This window comes from Zootermopsis nevadensis, unplaced genomic scaffold, assembly GCF_977971745.1.
Source record: "Zootermopsis nevadensis isolate Lab colony 2312 unplaced genomic scaffold, Znev_1.0 Znev_ptg000061l, whole genome shotgun sequence".
NCBI classification, from domain to species: domain Eukaryota; kingdom Metazoa; phylum Arthropoda; class Insecta; order Blattodea; family Termopsidae; genus Zootermopsis; species Zootermopsis nevadensis.
This window is the reverse complement of record NW_028259192.1, coordinates 12,976,381-12,999,323: the sequence shown is the minus strand read 5'-3', so window position 1 is coordinate 12,999,323 and position 22,943 is coordinate 12,976,381. Positions and strand designations below refer to the sequence as shown.

General features: G+C 39.2%; 1 protein-coding gene and 1 long non-coding RNA gene across 3 annotated transcripts in view; one reads left to right on the top strand and one right to left on the bottom strand.

The window, feature by feature from the left end:
- The window catches only part of LOC110837953 (uncharacterized), a 72,713-nt gene extending 50,231 nt beyond the window's left edge, over positions 1-22,482 (bottom strand). Inside the window, exons 1-2 of the long non-coding RNA XR_002545896.2 lie at positions 20,749-22,482; positions 1,029-1,176 (exon numbers count right to left, since the gene is read on the bottom strand). This is a non-coding gene — a long non-coding RNA (uncharacterized LOC110837953). The remainder of the gene's footprint in view (positions 1-1,028; positions 1,177-20,748) is intronic.
- LOC110837940 (uncharacterized) overlaps positions 1-22,943 on the top strand; it is a 47,078-nt gene that overhangs the window by 22,307 nt on the left and 1,828 nt on the right. For both annotated transcript variants that reach the window (XM_087340178.1, XM_087340177.1), the window contains exons 8-27: positions 1,045-1,155; positions 2,287-2,422; positions 3,417-3,541; positions 4,502-4,699; positions 5,002-5,307; positions 5,949-6,110; positions 6,625-6,669; positions 7,974-8,027; positions 8,134-8,286; positions 8,600-8,851; positions 9,672-9,833; positions 10,394-10,555; positions 11,154-11,370; positions 12,365-12,525; positions 14,020-14,289; positions 15,439-15,600; positions 15,835-16,050; positions 17,593-17,822; positions 17,902-18,122; positions 20,250-20,434. In XM_087340178.1, the coding sequence (XP_087196304.1) occupies positions 1,045-1,155; positions 2,287-2,422; positions 3,417-3,541; positions 4,502-4,699; positions 5,002-5,307; positions 5,949-6,110; positions 6,625-6,669; positions 7,974-8,027; positions 8,134-8,286; positions 8,600-8,851; positions 9,672-9,833; positions 10,394-10,555; positions 11,154-11,370; positions 12,365-12,525; positions 14,020-14,289; positions 15,439-15,600; positions 15,835-16,050; positions 17,593-17,822; positions 17,902-18,122; positions 20,250-20,434 (3,528 nt within the window). The remainder of the gene's footprint in view (positions 1-1,044; positions 1,156-2,286; positions 2,423-3,416; positions 3,542-4,501; positions 4,700-5,001; positions 5,308-5,948; positions 6,111-6,624; positions 6,670-7,973; positions 8,028-8,133; positions 8,287-8,599; positions 8,852-9,671; positions 9,834-10,393; positions 10,556-11,153; positions 11,371-12,364; positions 12,526-14,019; positions 14,290-15,438; positions 15,601-15,834; positions 16,051-17,592; positions 17,823-17,901; positions 18,123-20,249; positions 20,435-22,943) is intronic.

Genomic DNA, 22,943 nt, shown 5'->3' with positions numbered 1-22,943 from the left:
ACTTCATTTTCTTTTGACCTAAATTCACCCTTATTTTCAGTGCGTTTGTTCCAAGGTCTCTCATGTTTCCTAATTATATCTGAACGAAATATTTTTTCCTGAAACTTCAGCAATTCTTATGCAGCTTCCTTCCGTGATTAATGCAAGGTCATCAGTACTGATTCATTGTTTGTCCGGGATATGATGACCGATCTACTCCATCACCTCAACACATTGTGCGGTCGCTGGACACCCAGAGGCACATCACAGTCTATAAAACACTAGCCAGCCTTCCTTTGAAATATTCCACCCTTTTTTATAAACTTTCTCCTGGCGCATAAAATTATCGGTATAGGGAGGCCATTTTCTGCATATTTCACTATTTTCCACGCCCTTTGACAACACAAGTCGCTGTTCTCCTTTGTTGCATTGTTTCTTTGAAGTAGCTATGTTGAACCATTATCAATACTCAAGTCAAATAAGAAGTAAACCAATTTACAATGTTCAAATTTGCCACCATTTTAATTCTGCCAGTTATCACTTTCTACCTCAATTCTTTATTTTCCTTCATATTAAGAGCAGTAAAAGACCAAAAATAAAAGTAAATACTGGGAAAACATTAAGGTCTAGCCTTGAAGACTGCATATCTCATGAATTCCGAATCATCAACAATAATTACTATCATTGATTACGAGATAGAGAGGATCTATAAGCTCTGCAGTTGAGACAGCGTCATAAAATAATCTAAAATGCATTGTTATGTAGGTTAACCCCCCACGATTAGCACCATTATTTTGACGTGTTCGCCAAACGAATGTAATCCCTGTTCCTGTAATAGTTATTCGAATCTGAACCAAAATCAATTTTACTCAACCTGTTTAAAGAAATAATATGAGAGTACTTCGTCACAAAGGGCAACCTATTTCTCAGTCCCCATTCATTTATAAAAATTTAGATACAAGAAAAAACTGACAGCTTGTAAGAATTAAATAAACAATGGCATTTGTACGAAGAAGAACAGATTATATCATACAAATTACAGTACTTACCTTACTTATTTTGTAGACGGCGATGCGTGGCAGCGAGGGACCAATGGGTCTGACTGGAATACCAGGGCCTGAAGGTCCACCTGGCCCTGAAGGCCTCAAGGGAGAGCCAGGAGATATCGGAGAGCCAGTAAGATGATAACCACCCAGGCTGAAAGTTTCAGGAACCTGTCATTACAATTTTCCAGGGTGTACATTTGATCAGAATCGTGTAAATCACCAGTCCTGCGTGTAGCAGTACAATTTATTTTAAATCGAGTCAATTACGTAACAATACAATAAAACATAGAAACTGCTTACTGCTTCAAGGAAGTTCATATAAAAAATTACCAATTAAAATATCCACAAAAATTTCGTAATGAAATTCTTGTAATATAACTCTATCTGAAGGACTGACATTAAAGTCAAAAATATTTTCATAGAAGGAATAGATGAACGTAGAAATAAGACCAAAGTTCCTAATCATAAAGTAACTTCCATAATATATTTGAGCACTGAAACTCAGAATAACACTTGTGACACGTAAAATGCTGAGAGAACATCTGTATAACTGAGACAAAAGAGAAATGAGAATGATTATTAGGTTCTATGTGTACGTACGTCTGAAGTGAATGTTTAATGGAATGGTCTGCAAGAAACAGAATTAAATAAGCCAGTAACCAAAGTCGTATAAAGGCAATATGTCGTAATCTACGTGGTTGCGACAGATACAGACAAGTACTTTTTTGAATGGCATTAGAAGGAGGCAAACTGCTAAGAGAATTTGTAAATTATTTTAAGTGCTGTATGCACTTATTTTTACGACAACAATACCTTCTATTTCTACGAATAAGAAGATTAAATTTAATAATGGTAGCATTAACAATAACATCCTAATACTGTCGCTGTCCAAAAGCGACAAAAATACTCAGCACTGTTGTTGCAACAGACTGACACAGCAGCTTCGTGTTTTGCGACGAACAGAGTTACTTTGCAGTGACTATACAAGAAGTCAAAGTATATGTAATATATAATTTAAAAGTTGCAGCTTTCATTATAAGCTAGTAGGCCTACTAGACGAGATGGGGTACATGTTCCCCTCGCACATACGACTCTAATAATTCGGGTTAATGCACAACGTCTGTAGAACACCCAACCGACGCTCATTGGAAAGTCAGAATTCATTCCTTAGCTCTAAATGAACTTATCTTTGTACATGTTAACCTAGCAAACACGTTCAGCCAAGTGTCTTGGAATGCAACGTAAGCACTGACTGTGACAGGGTCCTCGTGGTTTGAGAGGAATGATGGGACTTCCAGGGCGAGAAGGACGTCGAGGCCGTCCTGGAAGGGACGGAGAAAGAGGTGTAACTGGACCACCAGGAGCCAAAGGCGAGCAAGGGATACAGGGTCTGCCAGGTATGATAAGAGATATCGGGTAGTTTTAATTCTGTATTTCCATGCAAGGAGAATTAAACTGGGCGGTGAAGGCATCTGCTCGAATCTATAATTTCCTTTACTTTATTTCTCAATTTGTCAAATCATTGTTAAAATCTGTCTCTTACAGTGAGCCACATTGGCTTGCTGGGTCTTAAAATGGTAAAGAATTTAGAACCAATGCTCTAGAGTTAGATTCCGTTTGTGTTTGTTATCATATAAAATACGCTTCCTACCTCAGAAACACACATATATACAGAGGGTGAATGTTGAATGCTTTAATAGTTTGCATATACATTATAAATAAGTGTTGTTTGTTATTATTAATTCATGGCTTACTATGTGCATGTACTTCTGCACAACACAGTACAATCATTTTACATCGACATATGATATTAAATATGACTTCAAATTTAGAGATTGCAAAACATTAAACTATATTATATTTTTTAGTTAAATATTTAATTCTATATAATGAAGCTCAAAATAGCTAAAATTAGTAATTATACTATACAGTGATCTACTCCTGCTTGTAATTTCCACTAAGAACAACTTTGTGTTAAATTTGTAAGATTGCTTAAAAATATTTGCACATTCTCCATGTCACTGACATGTATACAATATTTCATACGAATTTTGTAAGTATGCTTATAATCTATCACAATGCCAAATACCATGTACTTAGCACTAATTTTTAACTAATTAACACTGTGAAACTGAAATAATAAATATTTCGCGTGTTAGCTATGTCGTTAAGCATCATACATCAAATTACGTTAAAATGTATGTTTATCGAAGTTCTGCTACCAAGTTAGTATTATTGATAACAGAAAATCAATTCACTTCGATAGCCAGTCATTAGAAGTTAGCATCTGCAGAGAAGACTCTTAATTTGTTTCTCCAGTAAATCATAAATATTTATGAAACGGAGAGCTGCAGAATAAAATAAAAACATATTTTCACCTGTAAATAAAAGGTCTGCCAGGCGAAAAGGGAGACAGAGGTCTAACAGGAAGTACAGGGGAACAAGGACTTCCGGGGCATGACGGAATGCAGGGTGAAGAAGGTCCACCAGGTTTACCAGGCTTGCCGGGAGAACTGGTAAGTAAACTTGCAACAAAATATTGGTAATCCGATCAAAACCGGGGAAAGTCTATTTGGGACGAATTTCTAACAAAATACAAAATCGAATGCATACATGCTTTGCACGAACAGTATTGGATAGACTCGTGTGTCTTTCATCATGTTTCACCTGCAAAGATACCCAACTGATTAAACTTGGGCGAACTACAAGTTACTGAACGAATATACTTCCGGTCAGAATCCGACCAATATAAAAGACACGGTTTTGAAACAAAATTGAATTTTATCAAATGTCGAAAAAGACTCCAAGGTAGAACTCATAAAGGTTGGTTTCCTATTGCACATATATTTATTCAATTAACCTCATAAAACAGAGTTACAGACTTTTGTAACAGAATCCCACTCGGATAATATTTTCTGTATTGTTCCTTGAAACTGAAAATGGGCTACTGCTCTTATTAGTTTGTTGTTGTTATCATCATCATTAACATTCGGCAAGAACTTGTTACCTATATACAGATTTAATGTTACATTTATCGGAAATAACCTCTAAGATCCGCATTGTCCCAAGTTTACAACTACTGAATTACAAATAATATTTCGTACATAATTTATAGTTATGTATGTGACAAATCTTCATTCCAAATTTCGGGTTCTCAGCTCCATTTGTAAGAAACAAGGCCTATCCGACCATATGTATTGACGACTCAAATGGCAGCAGCCACATGGAGTTAAATTTGCACCTTAACTAACGAAAAAACTACAGAAACCTGGTTGAGAAGTCGATAGTCTCTCAGCTAGTCAAAACAATCCCTGTCTGTTATTTAAACCAGAGGTTCATTATCGTGCAGACCACTGGAACTTATTATGAGCCACTTGAATCCAGTCTATATTCTCACACCCTATTATGATTCATGTCAACAATATCCTCCAAGCTATGCCTAGATTTTATTGAAAGTTCGAAGTGTCATGTTACAGGGTCCGCGTGGTTTTCCCGGACCAAGGGGATTTCCAGGTTTGCCTGGCCCACCAGGCATTCCAGGCAGCGAGGGTCCTGTGGGAGCTAAGGGCAACAGTGGGCCGCCTGGACAACCCGGACAACCTGGTCAGGCTGGTCCCGTGGGTCCAATAGGTTCGCCGGGGCCTCAAGGTCAACTGGGTCCTCCTGGATTAGCGGTAACAGAATCGTATCAAATTTAACACTGCTGATAATTTTTCTTTTTACACAATTATTTCGAAAAATTTTAGTGGTTTAACTTTTAGTATATAACAAAATAGACTATGCTGAATAAACATACAGCAGGAAAATATTAACTCAGAAAGAATATCGAAACCACCTGATAGAGGCTGTAAATTTGTTAAACTTCTCAAATAATAGTTAGGTGATTCCGAGCTGCGAGTACAACTTAGCCAACACCCATGTTAGGATACGCTGTGTTCTTAAAAATAAATGTTACATATATCAAATCTGTATCTAGGGCCCCCAAGGAAAACCGGGAATACCTGGACTTCCAGGAGCTGACGGAGCTCCTGGCCACCCTGGAAATCCCGGAATGCCGGGTGCTAAAGGAGATATTGGCTCTCCAGGACCACAAGGACCTGTGGGATTCCCAGGATCGCGGGGTGTTAAAGGTGACGAAGGAAAGAGAGGGAATGCAGGCGACAAAGGGGACAAAGGAGACAGAGGTGCTGATGGTGAGAAAGGAGACTTAGGAATGAAAGGAGAGCGTGGACCAAATGGACCGCCCGGCATACCGGGTTTAGAGGGTCCTGAGGGACCGAAGGTATGTGATTAATCTTATAGCTTTAATCATAAATAGGAGATCTGAACTATGTCTTCGGTATCTTTCTATAATTTCCAAAGCAGAAACGACCATAAAAGTCACGGTCTTAAAAAAGGAAAAATGCAAGTTTTTTAGGCCTATTCAAGTTTAGAGGCATAAATCCTTGACACCACAGCCACATGTGACAAATTAATGATTATTCATAAATAATAGGTGACAATATTTGGGACTTACGAGGGAGGAAGTAACAGGATAATGTAAAACTAACATATTGAGGAGCGTCATGATTCGTATTCATAATATACGCTTGCAGAGATGAGGAGTACGGACAAAATTTTAGGCTGATAACGTTACAGGAAGAATCCACTTGACAGACTTTCACATAGATGAAGGGTTAATCTCAAATTGTGGAGGGTGTGGACAGCACCATGGAGCTGTTATTAACACTAAAGTACCAGTGCTTATAAAAGAGCGCTGCATGCTCATGTTCTCATTTAAAATGTTATTTCTTGCCCCACAGTTACCAGAAAATTCCATGCGTTTTATTTCCGGTTATCACACAAACAATACACTATTGTCCCCAGCGATGGGTCTACACCTATGTCTTAACTTGCAGCGCCAATTAAGTTTACTTATGACAGGGTTTTGAGGGGCCGCGAGGAGAGACTGGACCACCAGGACAGCCCGGCGAGAAAGGAAAATTGGGCATACCGGGATTTGCCGGGTACCCTGGTCCTCCGGGCGAGAAAGGAGACAAAGGTTCCGAAGGCAAGAACGGCCAGCCAGGAGAAAAAGGAGATCGGGTGAGTATTAATAATATCCTTTTCTGGAAGGTCGGATGTTTCTTTTGAACTACTGTTTGCAAATTTCCTTCACATATACCAAAATTTACGAGCCGGGATTGCTCAGTAAGTCAAGATACTGGTTAGCGTCCGGATGTAATGTGTTTAATCCCCAGCAGTGACCACAATTTCTCACTTGATCACCGGGCACATGAATACAAGCACTTGGGATCACACAGTCACCTATTAAAAAGGTTTCGGGGATTCTTCCTCTGGAGCTAAGGCAGTCGGAGACTGAAGCTGAGCACTCACCTCCATCTAGCTTCAATGTTCAGAATTTATGGAGCTTTATTTCTGCTTTTTAATGAAACTATGTCATTATACACTCCGATAGTGCGACCAGGTTCGGGTCTTGACAGAGTTAAAGATGTCTGTCTTCGCCACTACGCCAAGACCGACTCTGAGGCCATCCCAGTCCTCTACACAATGTCTCTCTTGGGTAACTACTTTTATCGAATGCTGCTTACTGTTACAGGGTAATCCAGGACTTCCAGGCGAGCGGGGAGAGGCAGGCCCTAGGGTAAGCATGAAGTCTGTACAACTAGTGATCCAATATACAAAGAAGTACAAACGCAACATTTCAGTTCAACTTCAGCTCGCGAAAGCATAAGTTCTTCGACCATAGGTTTCTTGAAATACAATGTACTGAAAGAATATGATATAATGTGGATCGCCCTAATGATGGAGGCAGCAAGGACCTCTAAAATAATGGTAAATTTCTACGAGACTACACGACGTTACAACCCAGAAGACAACCATCTAAGGCAGGGGTTCTCAACCTTTTGCGCTGGCGTGCCACTAAATCTAATTTAACACATTAAATATACCATTAACCAAATGCGTCCAGGAAAAACTTATTTATGTTAATATTATTTTTTGATTTTCTTACTTAGTTCGCGTGCCACCAGTGGTACGCTGATCTAAGGTGTATTTCATGGTATGAATGGATTTCCGTATGACAAAGGGACCAGTGACCTCAAAGGCAAAGGAGTCAGAACCTAAGACAAAATGAGACAAAAGAAACAGAAATATATGGAATGGACGGCAGACCCAGCTTTGTCCTGCTGGCGCCAGTAGTTGTTTCTGAAGTTCAAGAACTTTCTGTGAGTCCTTAACAGAAATGTCTTTCAATGTCAGCAACTTCAGGGGCAGCCCAAATGTAGTAAAGGTTTAAAGGATCCACTCGTGTCCCCCATTACAAAGCAGTCACTGACCACTCAAATGAAAAGAAGTAACTGTCCTGGGATGTCTCGTGGTATGTGTTGGGGTAGAGCTCGTTACGGTAACGTGAATATCTCGCAGACGAGCATAATTTTAATATCTCTGAACTGTGAGGCTATAATATAGTGAAGGATCCAATCACAAAATTCGTTTTGAAAGCTTTTACCACCTCACAGGCCGGGTTACAGTTAATTTAGCAAGATGCATAACCATATGACAATAAATTATAACCTACTTAATGCGTTATGTAATATTTAATTTGTAGGCCTACTTTCGAAGCCGTTGTATTGCTGAAAATCTGTGCCTATATTTACCGCCAAACACACGATATCATACATCATATCTGAATTTACTTTTACCAACATGCTTCGTCTGATTTATAGATATATCAGGAGTTTGCGTTACAGTGTTTTCTAACCAAAGATTCTAAATGTTTTAAGGTATCATTAATAAAAGGAAAGGAAAGTACGATTTAAAAACAACATATGCACGTGGTGTACTTTTATCTGGCGGCCTAGAGAAATTGCTGTTGAATTTCCTACAAGATCGTCATTATGTCACCTTACAGAGTCCTTGGATTAATTCCAGTGTGTTTTATTTCAGGGTTTTCGCGGTTCCAGAGGCAGAAGAGGACTCGAAGGGATCCCAGGACCTAAAGTAATAAACGTTCTTAAACTCAGATAAATCAGCTAGTTAAATTGCATTCAATAGCAATGCAATTTTAAAACGTGTAATAGAACGGATAAGATTCTGTGCCATGCAGGGTGATACTGGACAACCAGGCCCGCCAGGACCGCAAGGAGAGACAGGTCCTCAAGGTCCTGAAGGACCCCGAGGATTTTCCGGACCTCAAGGCCCTCCAGGAACAAACGGAAAGGACGGAGTACAAGGACAGCCCGGAGAAAGAGGACCTCCGGTAATGAGATTATCATTTAGCTGACAAGCAATTTTTAATTTTGAGCTCAGTTAGCTCTTATTTTAAATTCAACAGTGAATTGCCTCATTAAAATATTAATCTCCTAAGATTTAGTCTGTTATTTAATAGTGCCAATGAAACGAAACCTCTGCAGTCATCTTCCAAAAATATTCCTGAATATTTATGGCGTTTCAACAATAAAAATGAGCTGCCATAAAAATAAAATAAATAAAAAGATAACTGCACTCTTTACTTATTTTTGTTTGAGAAGTGTGCTAGGATAAGGACAAGCTAAATATAAATTTTATTACAGGGAGAGCCAGGTCCAACTGGGCCTGCCGGGGCGCCAGGAGTTGTCGGACCGCCAGGCCCTACTGGTGAACCTGGTCCCGTAGGTGAACCTGGAATTCCAGGTCAACCTGGTCATCCAGGTGAGCCAGGACATCCAGGAGAAGCAGGCAAAGAGGGGCAGACAGGACCGGCGGGCCCACAAGGGAAACCAGGCCCTCCAGGTGGACCGGGATTACCGGGATTTCCAGGCGAGAGAGGTCTGTCGGGATTACCGGTAAGGACCCTGAACTATCGACGTCTAGATATAGACGAACAGGTTCATTTTACTCAATCCCTATCTCAACACGTTATAAACCATAGATCTGTTGAAAAGGAAGAATGATTCGGAACAGCAGATTAGTATGTTCAGTAGTTTCAGCACTGACTTCTCAGTCACATTTTAAATAGAAGACTATAAGCGAAACAGTGTAGCACAGGGGTTCTAGGCCCTTTTCGCTGGCTTACCACTAATTCTCATTTAACACACTAAATGTACCACTAACCAAATGCGTTCAGGGAAAACTTATTTATGTTAATATTATCTTTTGATTTTCTTACTTAGTTCGCGAACCACTCAACATTGGCTCGCGTACCATAAGTGGTACACGTATCATAGGTTGAGAAACATTAGTGTAGCAGATTCGTGGCGTCAGCATATGCAGTCTTCTCATACAGTGAATGAAAGCAGCAAAAGTATGAGAAACAGGGACCTGAAGCTTCATTTTTGTAAAAATAACGACTATTTTAAAGATTGTTGTTACTACTGTTAATGCAATTTTGGTTGTACATATTATGTGTGAGAAAGCAAAAGCTGACACAATTATAAATAGTATGTATCACCGCTGGCCGAACATAATTTTCTTACATCCGCTATAAAATTTCCTCTCAGAAAATGGCTATTTTTCCCTCTTTCAGAAAAATGTGTTTACAGTCGTTTGAACTATTTAAAAAGAAATAAATATAATTAAACTTGCAGTAGTGTGCATTTTATTTAATACTCATAGTCATGCAAAGAAGGACGTGAACTTTAGTTCCTTCTGAAATCTCTGTTCCAGGGCATGCCAGGTCTGAAGGGTGATATGGGTCCCATTGGTCCTCCTGGACCACACGGAGACAAAGGACAACAAGGAGATCCTGGCAAAGAAGGACCACCTGGGCCCGAGGGTAGGAAAGGTCCTCAAGGACCACCAGGACCTGCTGGAGCTAAAGGAGAGAGGGTAAATATGGAGTTGAAGTACTTCTCGAAGAAAAACGCATTGTGGAAAATCGCGTTATAGGAACTGTTGGTTAAAATGGAATGAAGGGGTTAGAGGTAGATAGTTCAGATGGTGTCACATCATCGTGCGCATTATTTTCTGTTAAAACCACAGGAGAACTCATTCTATGTTCTATTAATATGTACCGCGCCAAATTACAGTGTTAACGCACAATGAAATGTTGACATTTCTATAACAGTGTAGCTGCTAGTCAACAGAACTCACTAATAGTGGATTCATAGCCGAGTCATAGCAATTGGAGCCCTTTCCACACCTAGTTTATGGTTTAATTTCACGAAGTTCGCTGCTTGTTTTATCTTCAATGCGTTATAGCCAACATCCACCCACGTCATGAAACAACTTTCTCTTTTCAATCAACTGCACTTCCTCTTTCAATATATAATATTTTAAGGACCTCATCTGGCCGGCGGACAGTTATCCTCCAATCCCTGGTATGAAGTCAGGTTTCGGTGCAACTTTACACAAGAATGTGACATGTCGAGCAAGTTATTTAATTTCAGGGCGAGGCTGGACTTCCGGGAGGGACTGGCCGCGACGGACTGCCAGGACAGAGGGGTCTTCCAGGGCCACCAGGTCCTATGGGATCTCCAGGAGAGGATGGAGACAAAGGTGACTCTGGACCTCCAGGAGAAAAAGGCTTCAAGGGTTCAAGAGGAGAAACGGTAAGCAAAATACTGAATTCACTGGAAGTCCTACTGACAATTACAAAACACAAAATCTACAAAGATGCTGTCAGTAAGGTGACTAGCTATGGGTTGCAAGATCAAGGTTCGATTTCCGGTAGGGGGAGGCGAAGGCAGGGCAGGCAAACACTACATTGAAACTGGGTCCGGAGCCCACCTAGCCTCATGCAAAATTGATGGATATCAGGAGCATTGTCCCCGAGGGTTAAGCGGTCGGAATGTATAGAAGACAACTAATATCTGCCCAGCGTCGAGAATAAGAATAGTTGGATGGTGAGGGGCGGAAGGTGAAGATGGCCATGCACTTGCATGTATTGTAGTTCTAGGATTAAGAACAGGCTGAGTTGTATCTCCGCTCCTCAGTACGTCTTCGTGGAGTAGTGATTAAGCACAGAGATAAGATTATTTCTTATAAATATGCAGACGGTAGGTCTATAATTTATTGTTGACATGCATAAGCCTCAAACAATACAGTAACACCTGACACTTGTGGGAAAATCCCCTCCCCCTCCTGTGGCCAAAGATTTTTCTCTGGGGTGATAAATGAATAGCTAATAATAGAACATTCCCAATGCAGGGACCTCCCGGCCCTCCAGGGCCTCAAGGTCCTCGAGGAGAACCTGGTGCTCTGGGTCCTCCCGGAGAGAAGGGTCCTCCTGGTGAGATAGGGCGACAAGGAACTAAAGGAGAGGATGGCCCTGCAGGAGTGGCGGGTCCTGCCGGACCAGCAGGTCCGCAGGGAATACCAGGACCTCCTGGGATGAAGGGAGAGATCGGTGACATTGGAGCCAAGGGTACGCAAGATAATGTTATGCATATGCCATTTGTCGTAAACTATGCATTATAATACTTATGTCTGGTATTGTATTTACACAAGGAAGAGTGTCATTTTGTATACATCACTAACTGATAATAGCGTGATAAGAAAATTGTTAAGATGGGTGGAACAAATTACATACATATAGATAGGAGAAAATCATGCAGCATTTTCGTCGGAACGTCTGAAGAGAAGATAATACTTTAAAGATCTAAGAGCAGAAACGGAGGATGACAGTAAAACAGATGTAGTAATATGGCGTAAGGGAGTTGAATGGATTCAACTGGCTCAGGATAAATTCCAATGACGGGCACTTTTAACACGATAAAATATCTCTGTGATCCTTAAATAGCGGAAATTTCTTTGGCCGTCTGAGCGAATATCAGTTTCTAAAAAGGCTTCTGCATCATGAGTTAGTAACCTGTTTTATTATGTATTGCAAGACACGTATTAACAGTGTCGGGGATCATATCCAGGATTTCATTTGGAGGCTGTTTCGCATTAACATGTGGAGATCAAATATGTGAATTTAAGTAATGCTTACACCAAAATAATAAGTAATAGCGATTTTCAACTTAAATGTCTGCAATTTTACAGAAGACGTTGAAATTAAACTGAAATTATCTATGCGTACTACACACAGAGACATGTTCGTATTGGCACACATGAACACCGAAGCAGACATAAAAACAAAACCAATCACTATTTATAGCAGAATATAAAGGCGGCATCAGCTACCTTAATGCCGTAATCATGTATTTTTAGTTTCAGGTGCCGAAGAACCTGATTTAATATCACAAAGCATACTGTCAATATAATTATAAAATTTAAAGTTTATTTCTAGGACTTATTTGCTTATAAAATCTAAACAACAGGCCACTAGCTTTGGCGTCAAAGAGTTGCATTTCTCTAAAGCTGTGAAGACAGAACCTGCGAGGAAGCATATATCATGTTAATTAATTAATGAATAGGCCCTGAGGGTCCTGCTGGTGCGCCGGGTGAACCTGGTCCTCGTGGGAGTAAGGGCGGCGAGGGGATTCCTGGACCACCTGGGCCAGAGGGTCTACAAGGTCCAAAAGGAGACCCCGGTAATCCCGGGCCACCAGGACCAACAGGCATAGATGGAAAACATGTGAGTTAATCATTACGAACCAAATACTTAATATTAATTCAAATGACATTCCTTCATTCATAAAATTATCAATTTACTTCGCACTGAACACTCAAATTTGTAATAATTTTTGTATTAATATTAAGTTATTTTTAACGATTTAAATTATTAGCATCGAGCTTGTTGCCCAGTCAGGGTTATTAGTTTTCTAAATTCACTCTCGTTCAATACTGTTGATTATGATGATGATAATGATAATAATGAGTATTAAATAGTATTTGACGCCGACGGTGCAAAGCCTAGGTAAGCATAATCCCGATAGGCCAAGCCTCGCTTGGGTAAACACCAAGGTTACCCTAGTGCAGGGGTGGCCAACCCGCGGCCCGCGGGCCGCATGTGGCCCGCCTTGAACATTTTTCCGGCCCGCGAGATTCATCACACTTTTACCAAATATATTTATTTTATAATGGCCAAAGTAGTGAAAACCAATGTATTAAAAAAATACATTATTTGTGCATCCATATATTCAAAAATTATCTGTCGAAATTATGAGAAAAAATTAACTTTGATTTTAAAATAATCATTATTATTATATTATCTATGTTTACATGTAAGAATAATAGTAAACACAATAATAATAACTCATTATGTTTCAATTTTTCACTCCAAAAAAATGTCTATAGTGTATCTAAATCTAATATGGGGATATATAATTTTATATGTGGCCCGCGGAGTTATGATGCATTTCCAAAGTGGCCCGAAAGATCATTTGGGTTGGCCACCCCTGCCCTAGTGACTGGTTTAAGACATTTGGGGAAATCCATGAGGGTGATCTAGTTCCAAGTGGCCGGCCTAGGGGGCATTAGCTGAGACATGCAACTGACAGACATACAGAAAGACAGATTGAACATCCCAAAGAGCGTTATTCGTTGACTAAATCATATGAACGCCGAATAATATTCGGAACATCAAATAGTGTTAATCATCAACTATCACGTTGTCATTAACATTATAGTACCACCAATAATCACCATCATTAACATATCACCATTTAGTACTAACAATAATCACAATCTTCAACAATAAACATCAAATCGTCAATAAATAACCATAAAATAATGCCATAAAATCAAAATTAAAGCATCATCACTATAAATAATCATCATCATTTACATCACCCAATGCTTGTGGCAGAAAATAGTTTAAATTTCGTCACACATGAGGAGACGAACAGTTTATATAGCCCCTGGAAGATGGCAGCAAAAGTACAGACGGGTACAACGTGCTTGTATGGTAAACTTCGCTTTCGCTGAATTGTAAGACATTTAGAAAGCCGTAATAACAACATGGTATCTTTGTGTAAAAATTAACTTTGATGAAAAAAGTCGGTAACAACTTGAATATAAGATTCTAAATAGGAATCTGAATTATTTGAGACCCAAATAACAGATTGTCGAGCTACATCATAATTGCTATTCTCTGGCTCCCAGCGTAATACAAGAAACTGTCTTTCAGGGTGAGCGAGGACCCCCTGGACCAAAGGGAGAAGAAGGGAAACCAGGAGTCCAGGGGCCTCCAGGTCCAAGAGGATCGGTGGGTCCCGAAGGCCCAAAGGGCAGTCCTGGTCCTCCGGGTTTCCCGGGAACTGCAGGAGAGCCCGGTTTAGTGGGACCGAAAGGAGAGCCTGGTAAAGATGGAGCAGACGGGCGGCCAGGAGATGCTGGTCCTCCGGGAGAGGCTGGGCCCCCGGGGAAGATGGGGCCTGTTGGACCGCCGGGCAAAGTGGTTCGTCCATTAGCATTATGCGTTTCTATGGATCAAAATTCAGAAAGACACTGCACATGTCCACTGTTCCGGTACTATTATCAAGTCATCACAGTTTCATAATTGCATTATTTTTGCTAACAGGTAACTTAACAATCACCTTGAAATGATATTCATCGTATTTTCGTTAACAGCTGATAAGCAATGCCCGATGCTGCATAAGCAGTCTGCTTTGTGTACATGTGTCCTCATTAATAACGTTAGAACCAACACAAAAAATTTTCGTGGTGCGCACAGTATGCCACTGAAGGCTACCACACTGTTGTACTTTTATTTTATTTGTTTGACAGCCACGTATATTAAAATACCAAAATGTTGTCAGTGTGACAAAATTTATATTTCACTTTCAGTTGAATTGCAATATCTAAGATCCAACAACAGAGCTAGGCACATGAATCATTGAATGGAGATAGATCAAAAACATGTCTACAGAGCCTGTAAGGACACTTTATGTACAGAACATTTTTTTATGAATACGGTAATACTTCGCGTTTTTGACGTTATATCTGACGAAATTTTCGTGGTGCGAATTTATTCTATAGGAACGTACGACCATAAATTAACCAAATGACGTATATGTAAAGTTATTAATTTAAAGTTCCTGCAAGCCTCACTATGTACAGTGAAACAACTAAATTCGCTATAACACAGTTGTATCACCTTAAGTAAAATACATTATCCTTAATCAAAATACGGCCAAGCAAACGTATTAAGGAGCTAAGTATAACAAACGCCATAATCAAAGCAACCACACATTTTAGACCACAAAACACGCGTATTAATTAGTTAGTGTTTAATCGAAGCAACTTTTCAAAATAAGGCGAAAATTAAATATCAGTGGTGTAAATATAAACAAATATAATAAATTTATATAGAACCCTACATTTAATGGTGCAGATTTCCCATGGTGTTCACCTTTAATAATTAGTCTTAAAACAGACTGGTAATAAAAAAATAAATTCTTCCTTTTTAAATAAAGGCAAATGAAAGGACAAAATATAGGACTCAAGAGGCAACAGCAGTCACGGACTATATTGTACATAGGGACACAGCATATTATTGTACATCATACACTTCACTGTCACATGTAACAAACAAACTGTTTTTCAGGGATCTGAGGGACCAGCAGGGCAGCAGGGGAGTACAGGTACTCCTGGTGAAAAAGGGGACAAAGGACCACCAGGACCTCCTGGTTTACAAGGACCGTTAGGACCTCAGGGAGTTCCAGGTTCTCAAGGGTCACCAGGCCTAAGAGGATCTCCTGGTCCTGCTGTACGTATCATGACCTAACCATAATTATTAATAACTTCTTCCCTGCACTGGCAAAGAATGTTACTTCTCAGCTCATAACAGAAGAAACTTAAAAAAATATAACATGCAATAAATATTACAGTATAAGAAGTAATTGTACGGACTATTCACGGTTAAGGCTGATGCCTGATCATTAATTTCTCTTAATTTAAAACTTAAGTCTACAAAAACGAACTACTTTGTTTCTTTCCCTAGGGCGACGTTGGACCACCTGGTAAAGCTGGAGGGGAAGGTCTTCCTGGGAAAGTCGGAGAGACGGGTCCGAAAGGCCCCAAAGGAGATCGAGGTCGAAGAGGTCCTAAGGGCCATCGGGGCGAATTGGGGACATCAGGACACAAGGGAGATATGGGAGAGAAGGGCGAGCGCGGCATGAAGGGTCCCACAGGGCCAGAGGGCCCTAAAGGAGAGCCTGTGAGTATCATGTATTTTTGAAGTGGGCATTAATTGATGTCATTCTTCCGTGTTAATTTTATCTTTTTAATTTCCGGTTTTTGTCACCAGCTTCTGTGTGACAGATAAATTGCGTATAATGGAATGAGTTAATAACACAGTATGATGGTACAAACTTCAGGAATATCAAATGTTTAACTGATACTATATAATTCAACTGAGAAGAAACACTCTTGAACAGCAAAGTGTCAATTACCTATGTTTATGGAACCCGGAGGTTCATTACCACGTTTACAGGAACTCATCATTGAATCCCATTGTGAGCCAAGTTTATCCAGTCCACACACAGTTTCTTTGAAATCCAAAATACTGCCAAACAATTCAAATGACTTTTTTCATCCATAAAATTAAAAACGTACTTCGCACTATATATTATAATACCAAAAGTTCCTTTTCATTTACTATAAATTGTTACCACTGGGACTGTTGCCTGGACAGGCTTTAAAACTTTCTAAATTCGCTCTCTTACGATAGGCGTCGATGCTCATTTAAAGACGTTGTTTGAACGGCACTGTAAAACATAACTGTTGAAACAGGAATCATCAGGATGTGGAAGGCTGCAGTTGTAGTCTATTTTAAGGAAATAGACCCGTTATTTTCCCAGAGTGACTGAGTATAGTCACAAAATATCTGGGTTTCCAAACCGCGATAATGGAAGCAGGAGTGTTCTAATCACTCATCCAACATGTTAGATGTGACATCACACAGCGTTTCGGAACCGGTGCGCAGAGGCATTTTCGATTCATATTTAATATCGGTTAACAAAGAGCTGTAATAGCACTGAAATCTAGTTCGGTCATTTTTTGTCTTCTCATAGACCTGTTCTGCTGTTTCTTGTCAAATTTTTGGTTCCTTGATATTCCTCATAGGCGTATTGAACAGAAATTTACATTTATCACATTTTACTTGTACATCATTACAAACTCATTCGTAAAATATTCATAATCGGTTAAACTATTCTACGAGCTGTAACGCAGTGTAACGAACTATTAAGAATAACATTCTTCCGCGCACGTACAACTTAACAGTTATTCATAAAAAGGTACAATGCAAGACATTATTTGTTTATATATTTGTAGTTTATTTAACGACGCCTTTCAGTAGCTCAGACTATATAGCGTCGATGCGAGATATTGAATTATATTTTAGTTTCCATCAAGTTCAAGTGAAGAACACTTTCAATCTAGATTAAGAATTGTGTCTGATCTGACCTTCATTTAGCCATGCTCGACATTCCAGGCGTTCAGTATGTAACCTTACTTCACAACAGTCCTCCAATTCATTCAATATTTTAACAATAAAACTTTATATAATAATTATTCTTTGAACTCTTATACATTACACGTATGCCTATATTCTAAAAAAATTAAAAAAGGGTAGTTGAATCTGACAGAATTGGGTTAATGTTGCGCTATCTACTGCGAAATCTCTTGATCTCATTGAACTAAATATTTCCTGCCTATGGAACTGCTGGAAGGGAACATTCTGCTACTGTGGTTACAGGGCCTTCAAGGTCCTCAGGGACAAAAGGGTAGCGATGGTCCACCTGGGCTACCCGGACTTGAAGGACCACCAGGACCGAAAGGCTCTGAGGGTGTCGGGGGAACAAAGGGCGAACAAGGACCTGCAGGACCTCCCGGACCTCCAGGTCCGCCCGGGGAAGCACCAATGCTTCCCCCTGAACTTCTGTTTCAACGCGATACGGACCGCAAGAAGAGGGCCGTGAACCCAGAGTAAGTGTGGAGCATGCCGTACTTCGACAATGGTGGGCAGTTAGTTAGTCTACATATATACACATATAATCTTTTATAGGAAAGAAATAGCAAAGAATATAACTGAAGATGTTGGAAAGAAGAACAAATCTAAAAAGGGGGATATAAAAGAAGATCTTGGTGGCAAGTTCCTGGATATGTACAGCTCCATCTACACAATGAGGCAAGACCTTGACAGGATAAGGAAACCTATTGGGACACGGGAGCATCCTGTCAGGACTTGCAAGGACCTCTTCTATGGACACCCTCAATTTAAAGATGGTGAGCAATCACATTTGTTTAGAATACAAGAGCCTAGTAACATGACCAATACTGCCTCTGAAAAAATTTTAGTGTTAATAACAAAGATCCAAGTTATGTTTATTTGTAATGTTTTGCACCTCCAAGTGAAATTATGGGATTAGATGGCGGAAAATTTCAGAAACTGTTTTAGGGGGTGGAATCTAGTTTTAATATGGCTTTGTGACACAAACCAGATACTGGAAAACAGATGTTGCTACTACAAGAACTACATAGAACTATAATAAAATAAAAGTGTTTGTACAAAACTGATTCAATGTAAGTACTTAGAATGAGCACATCTTTGAAACATCTGTGTCATATAAGAATATTTTTAGCCCTATACACTAAGATGTACAGTTGGGTAGAAAATTACACTAAAGATGACATTTCATCATCCTCTTCCAGGTTTGTGAATGATCAGTTATGCAATATTTATTAAGAGATCATTAATGGTCCAGTTAAAAATGTATTTCAAAATTTACATATGTTTCAGGAATATGTTTGTGCTGGCACTAACTCAGTTACGACATTTACACTTCTCTTCACTCACTGATGTTCTCATCCAACCACCCATTCATTTATTCATTCACTACACACTGACTGATATTGTCCCTTGTCCATCATCCACCCATTCACTTTCTGAACACCCACCCACTCACTCCACCCCCCTCCACAATTCATTGACTCTTGCACTTACAGCAACTAAAAATTTAAAATGATTATGGCGTAAACTATGGTCACGGATCGAATACAAAGCATTATGTAATATATCTGGGTCTAGGATAGTTGAATGGAGGCTAAAACTCAATGAGGAGCTTCTAATATGTCCTATTGTCATCACAAGAGACTAGCTGACTGGGTTATTACATTATTCATTACCATCCCCTGTATAATATATTTATTCTAAAACAGAAATTAAGAATTTCTCTTTGCTTGCCATGTTGACCTCCTATTTCATATACATAAATAAATATTTTTCTTGTTTTATTGCTTTAAATCACACTTTCTGGTTGCATAACCTTTACTGGCCATGTGTTACAGTTTATTTGCAGTCCAGCTGGCCATTTTTTGCAGTGAACACTACTGGGCTCTTTCCCAGGACAACTAAACTTAACCTGCAATCTTATACCATTTTGTCCAACATCTACCTTAATATTAAAATCCCATCTATACCTAAGTAAATGGTCTCTTCCCTCCAAATTCTCACTAAAATGTTGAATAAACTTAGTCATCTTAGTAATATTTTGTGACTAGTATAAAACATGATGCTCCTCGAAGATTTCTGTCTTCTGGGTTGTTGCACCGTGTAGTCTGGTCGATGTTAACCAACGTTAAGGAGGTCATACTGCCTCCGTCATCAGGGCGATGAGTATGAAGATTTCTGTCTTCTGGGTTGTTGTGCTGTGTAGTCTGGTCGATGTTAACCAACGTTTCAAAGGTCATACTGCCTCCGTCATCAGGGCGATGAATATTCATCTGAAACGTTGGTTAACATCGACCATACTACACAGCGCAACAACCCACAAGACAGAAATCTTCATACTCACCGCTGTGAAAACCTCAAATCTTACATGATGCTCATCATTATGCAGTTTTCTCCAAGGTTCAAATTCATATAAGATAATAGATAAAAATACATTTTTGTACAATTTTCTATTCTACATTTATAGATTAGAGATGGAAAGATAAAGGACCCTGAATTTAACGGCGGCATGCCTGGCCATAATCAATGTGCTCTACAAACTATTCAGTTATGAACTGTGAATATCATCATTGATCTTGATGACTTGCATGTTGACAATTGACTAATGCACAAAATTTTATATAGTTGATTTTGTAACAGTACAACTGTTTACAAAGATGGCTGTCTTCTGGGTTGTAGTGCCACTTTTTATAGTAGAAGTTTACCAACAATTCAGAGGTCCTTTCTGCCTTCATAAGTGCCATGATGGTGGAGGAAGCAAGGGCCTCTGAAATGTTGGTAAATTTCTACCAGAATTTACAGTGCTACAACACAGAAGATAGTCATCTCTCACATTCTACAACTGAATATAGTAAAATATAACTGAAACTGAATACAAAACAATGTTATGAATTTAATTATAGGATGGTACTGGATTGACCCTAACTTGGGCATGTCAGATGATGCTGTGTTTGTTTATTGCAATATTACTGGGAGTGGGGAAACCTGTGTATTCCCTGACATGCATTCCAGTCATATGCCCAACATCCCTTGGAGGAAGGAAGGAGATACGAATGACTGGTATTCAAATTTACGAGGGGGATTTAGGGTAAGTAGTAATAACTTAAAAATAGGTCTAGAATGTGTAAAATTTAGAAAAAAATACTTACAAGGCAGTAATTGTAACAATTCTGATTACACATCTACAGAGATGTTATGAAAGACTGCAGGTAATCTAATTTCTCTTTAGCAGTGGTTCTCAAACTTTTCACTGCTGCATAACCAGTTAGCTAATAAAATATTTTCGAAAAATCCTCCCAACAAAAACTTGTTTTAAGTAATTATTTAAATTTATAACCTTATATGCATAAAGTTAAATCACATCCACTCTATATTTTAGGAATTATTTTATGTTGTACTTACCTAATACGGCGGTTGGACGTGCTTGTTTAAGCACAAGTCAGGCAGTTTTGTAAAATTTTACGGTGTCATCTGCATTCAGCCCATTTTGACACTTCGCTTTGTTGCTGCATATCTTGAGAACGCTGCTTCTCACAGACATGCACATGGAAGCAGAAGTCGTTACACTTGGAATTCTTCTTCTTTCTTTGGACTAGCCCGAAAGTTAATAAAGGCACTGCTGCCTATGTATATTTGCGTACCTTTCAAACTATTGCCTGTGCAAACGTTCATTAAAGAGTCGTATTGTTTTGTTTATAACCATTGCTCTGTGAGTCTGTTGGGTTTCTTAACCACTGAAAACTTACCGCAGGTGGAAAAGAAAACTTTCAGAAAAGTTGGAGGTCTCGTAAATGTCCCATTATGTCAACAAGACATAAATCTCAAGTTCAAATAATCAATCAACGCCTGAAAACAATGTGATACTTTCCAACGCATGTTCTCCAAGGTCCTATTTTGCACAATCTGTTTTTTAACGTGCAGAGGTAATTTTCATAGTCGTCTTGGAATGATAAATTTTGTGAATTTATCTTTGTATAAATGCCTACTAGGTATTGTAATCTCTGTGGCCATGCAGTATCACACAGACGTGATGAAAGGTGGCAGAGACTGTCCACACTGAATAATACAATTTCAAAGTGCAGTGTGATTAGAGGAACCAGAACTCTGACTCGTGATAATGTGCAGCAGTAGCACTGTGTAACTGCTACCTACCACTTCTTCACAGAGAACACTTATTTTTTTTAATTTAGTAAAACTTACAATTTTCACAACCTCGGCTCACACGGTTTTCATTGATGAATTAATCCCTTCAGTTAATTAACAATCAAAATTACAATTCGTCTTGCATTCTTATCGAAACTGTAGAATCTGCAAGTGGAACTTCTTTGATAAGCAAGTAATTATCTACAGCAGAGGCGGAGCAAATCGCGCGGCAACATAAAAATACATGTTAAGGCATTTTAGTTATTATAATTTCAACCATTTGTAAACTACCTCTCTAGAACTGACTCACTCGATTCATGCAAGTCTTCCACCGGCTCTCCACTTAGATGTTCACCTTAATTTCTGTTACGTACACCTACACCATTTCTTTTCAAAAATTTGTGAAGAGATGCACTTTAGCTCCAACTAAAGTCTTAATTTTTCTTTTGGATGTACCGGATAAACATTTTCTACCTAAATCACAATCCCATTTAACACTCGACTTCTCATAGTACACAGCCCTGTCCGCTGAACAACACTGCTGCTTCCACAACTCAAAAGCTACGGACATATCTTCCCCGCCAAGAAACACTGGCCCCAGAATTACAACGTACGTCATTGTTGATGAAGGCTAGCACAAGCTGCAAATTACTCAGTAACATGAAGAGTGATAATGTGACCGAACAGTACACAATAAATCTGCCTTCATCAACGGAATTGTATAGCAGGCACTTAAAAATTGTCGTTTACTCTCCACGGGCTTTAATCGAAAGCTGTCTCAATTCCTTCTTCAATGATGTCGGTTTCACATAAAAGCACATGTATTGGGTAAACCACAGCAATGTAAGGAGAAAAGTCAATTAGGATAAATACAAGTACAGGTGTGAGACACGCGAGGTCCTGGACCCTCGTTCACACCGTTCGACGCCACTGACTAAGCACACACAAAATCACGTCATTTATGCAAGCTGATACGAGATTTTCTGCAATCGTATGGGCTTCACAGCAACGAAGAATATGAATCAATGTACGATACTTATTTGTTTCACCTTTAATGACGTCTTGATTCATTTGAGAATACTGAATATTTACATTTAAAACGCCATAATCATGCTTTGCATGAAAATTCCGTAATTTTGTACCAGCATAGAGAAACCGTCAACATATTTATAATTATTTCGGTCCTCTGATACCCGACGTACTTTCAGTCCTAATTATTTCCATGTTATGGAGTAATTTACCTTTTCGTTTTTTATTAAAATTTTCCGTTTTGAAACAGTGATCCACTAAGAGGGTTAAAATGCATTACACTAATTAATACTTAGGTTTTATATCAGTAAAATTGAAATACACTGCTACCAACCCCCAACTTCATGAAAACTGGTAGCGCCACTCAGTCTTCTAAGTGACTTAACTTTGTTTCTTTAAACACGTATAGTGGAAGTTAAAGGCGA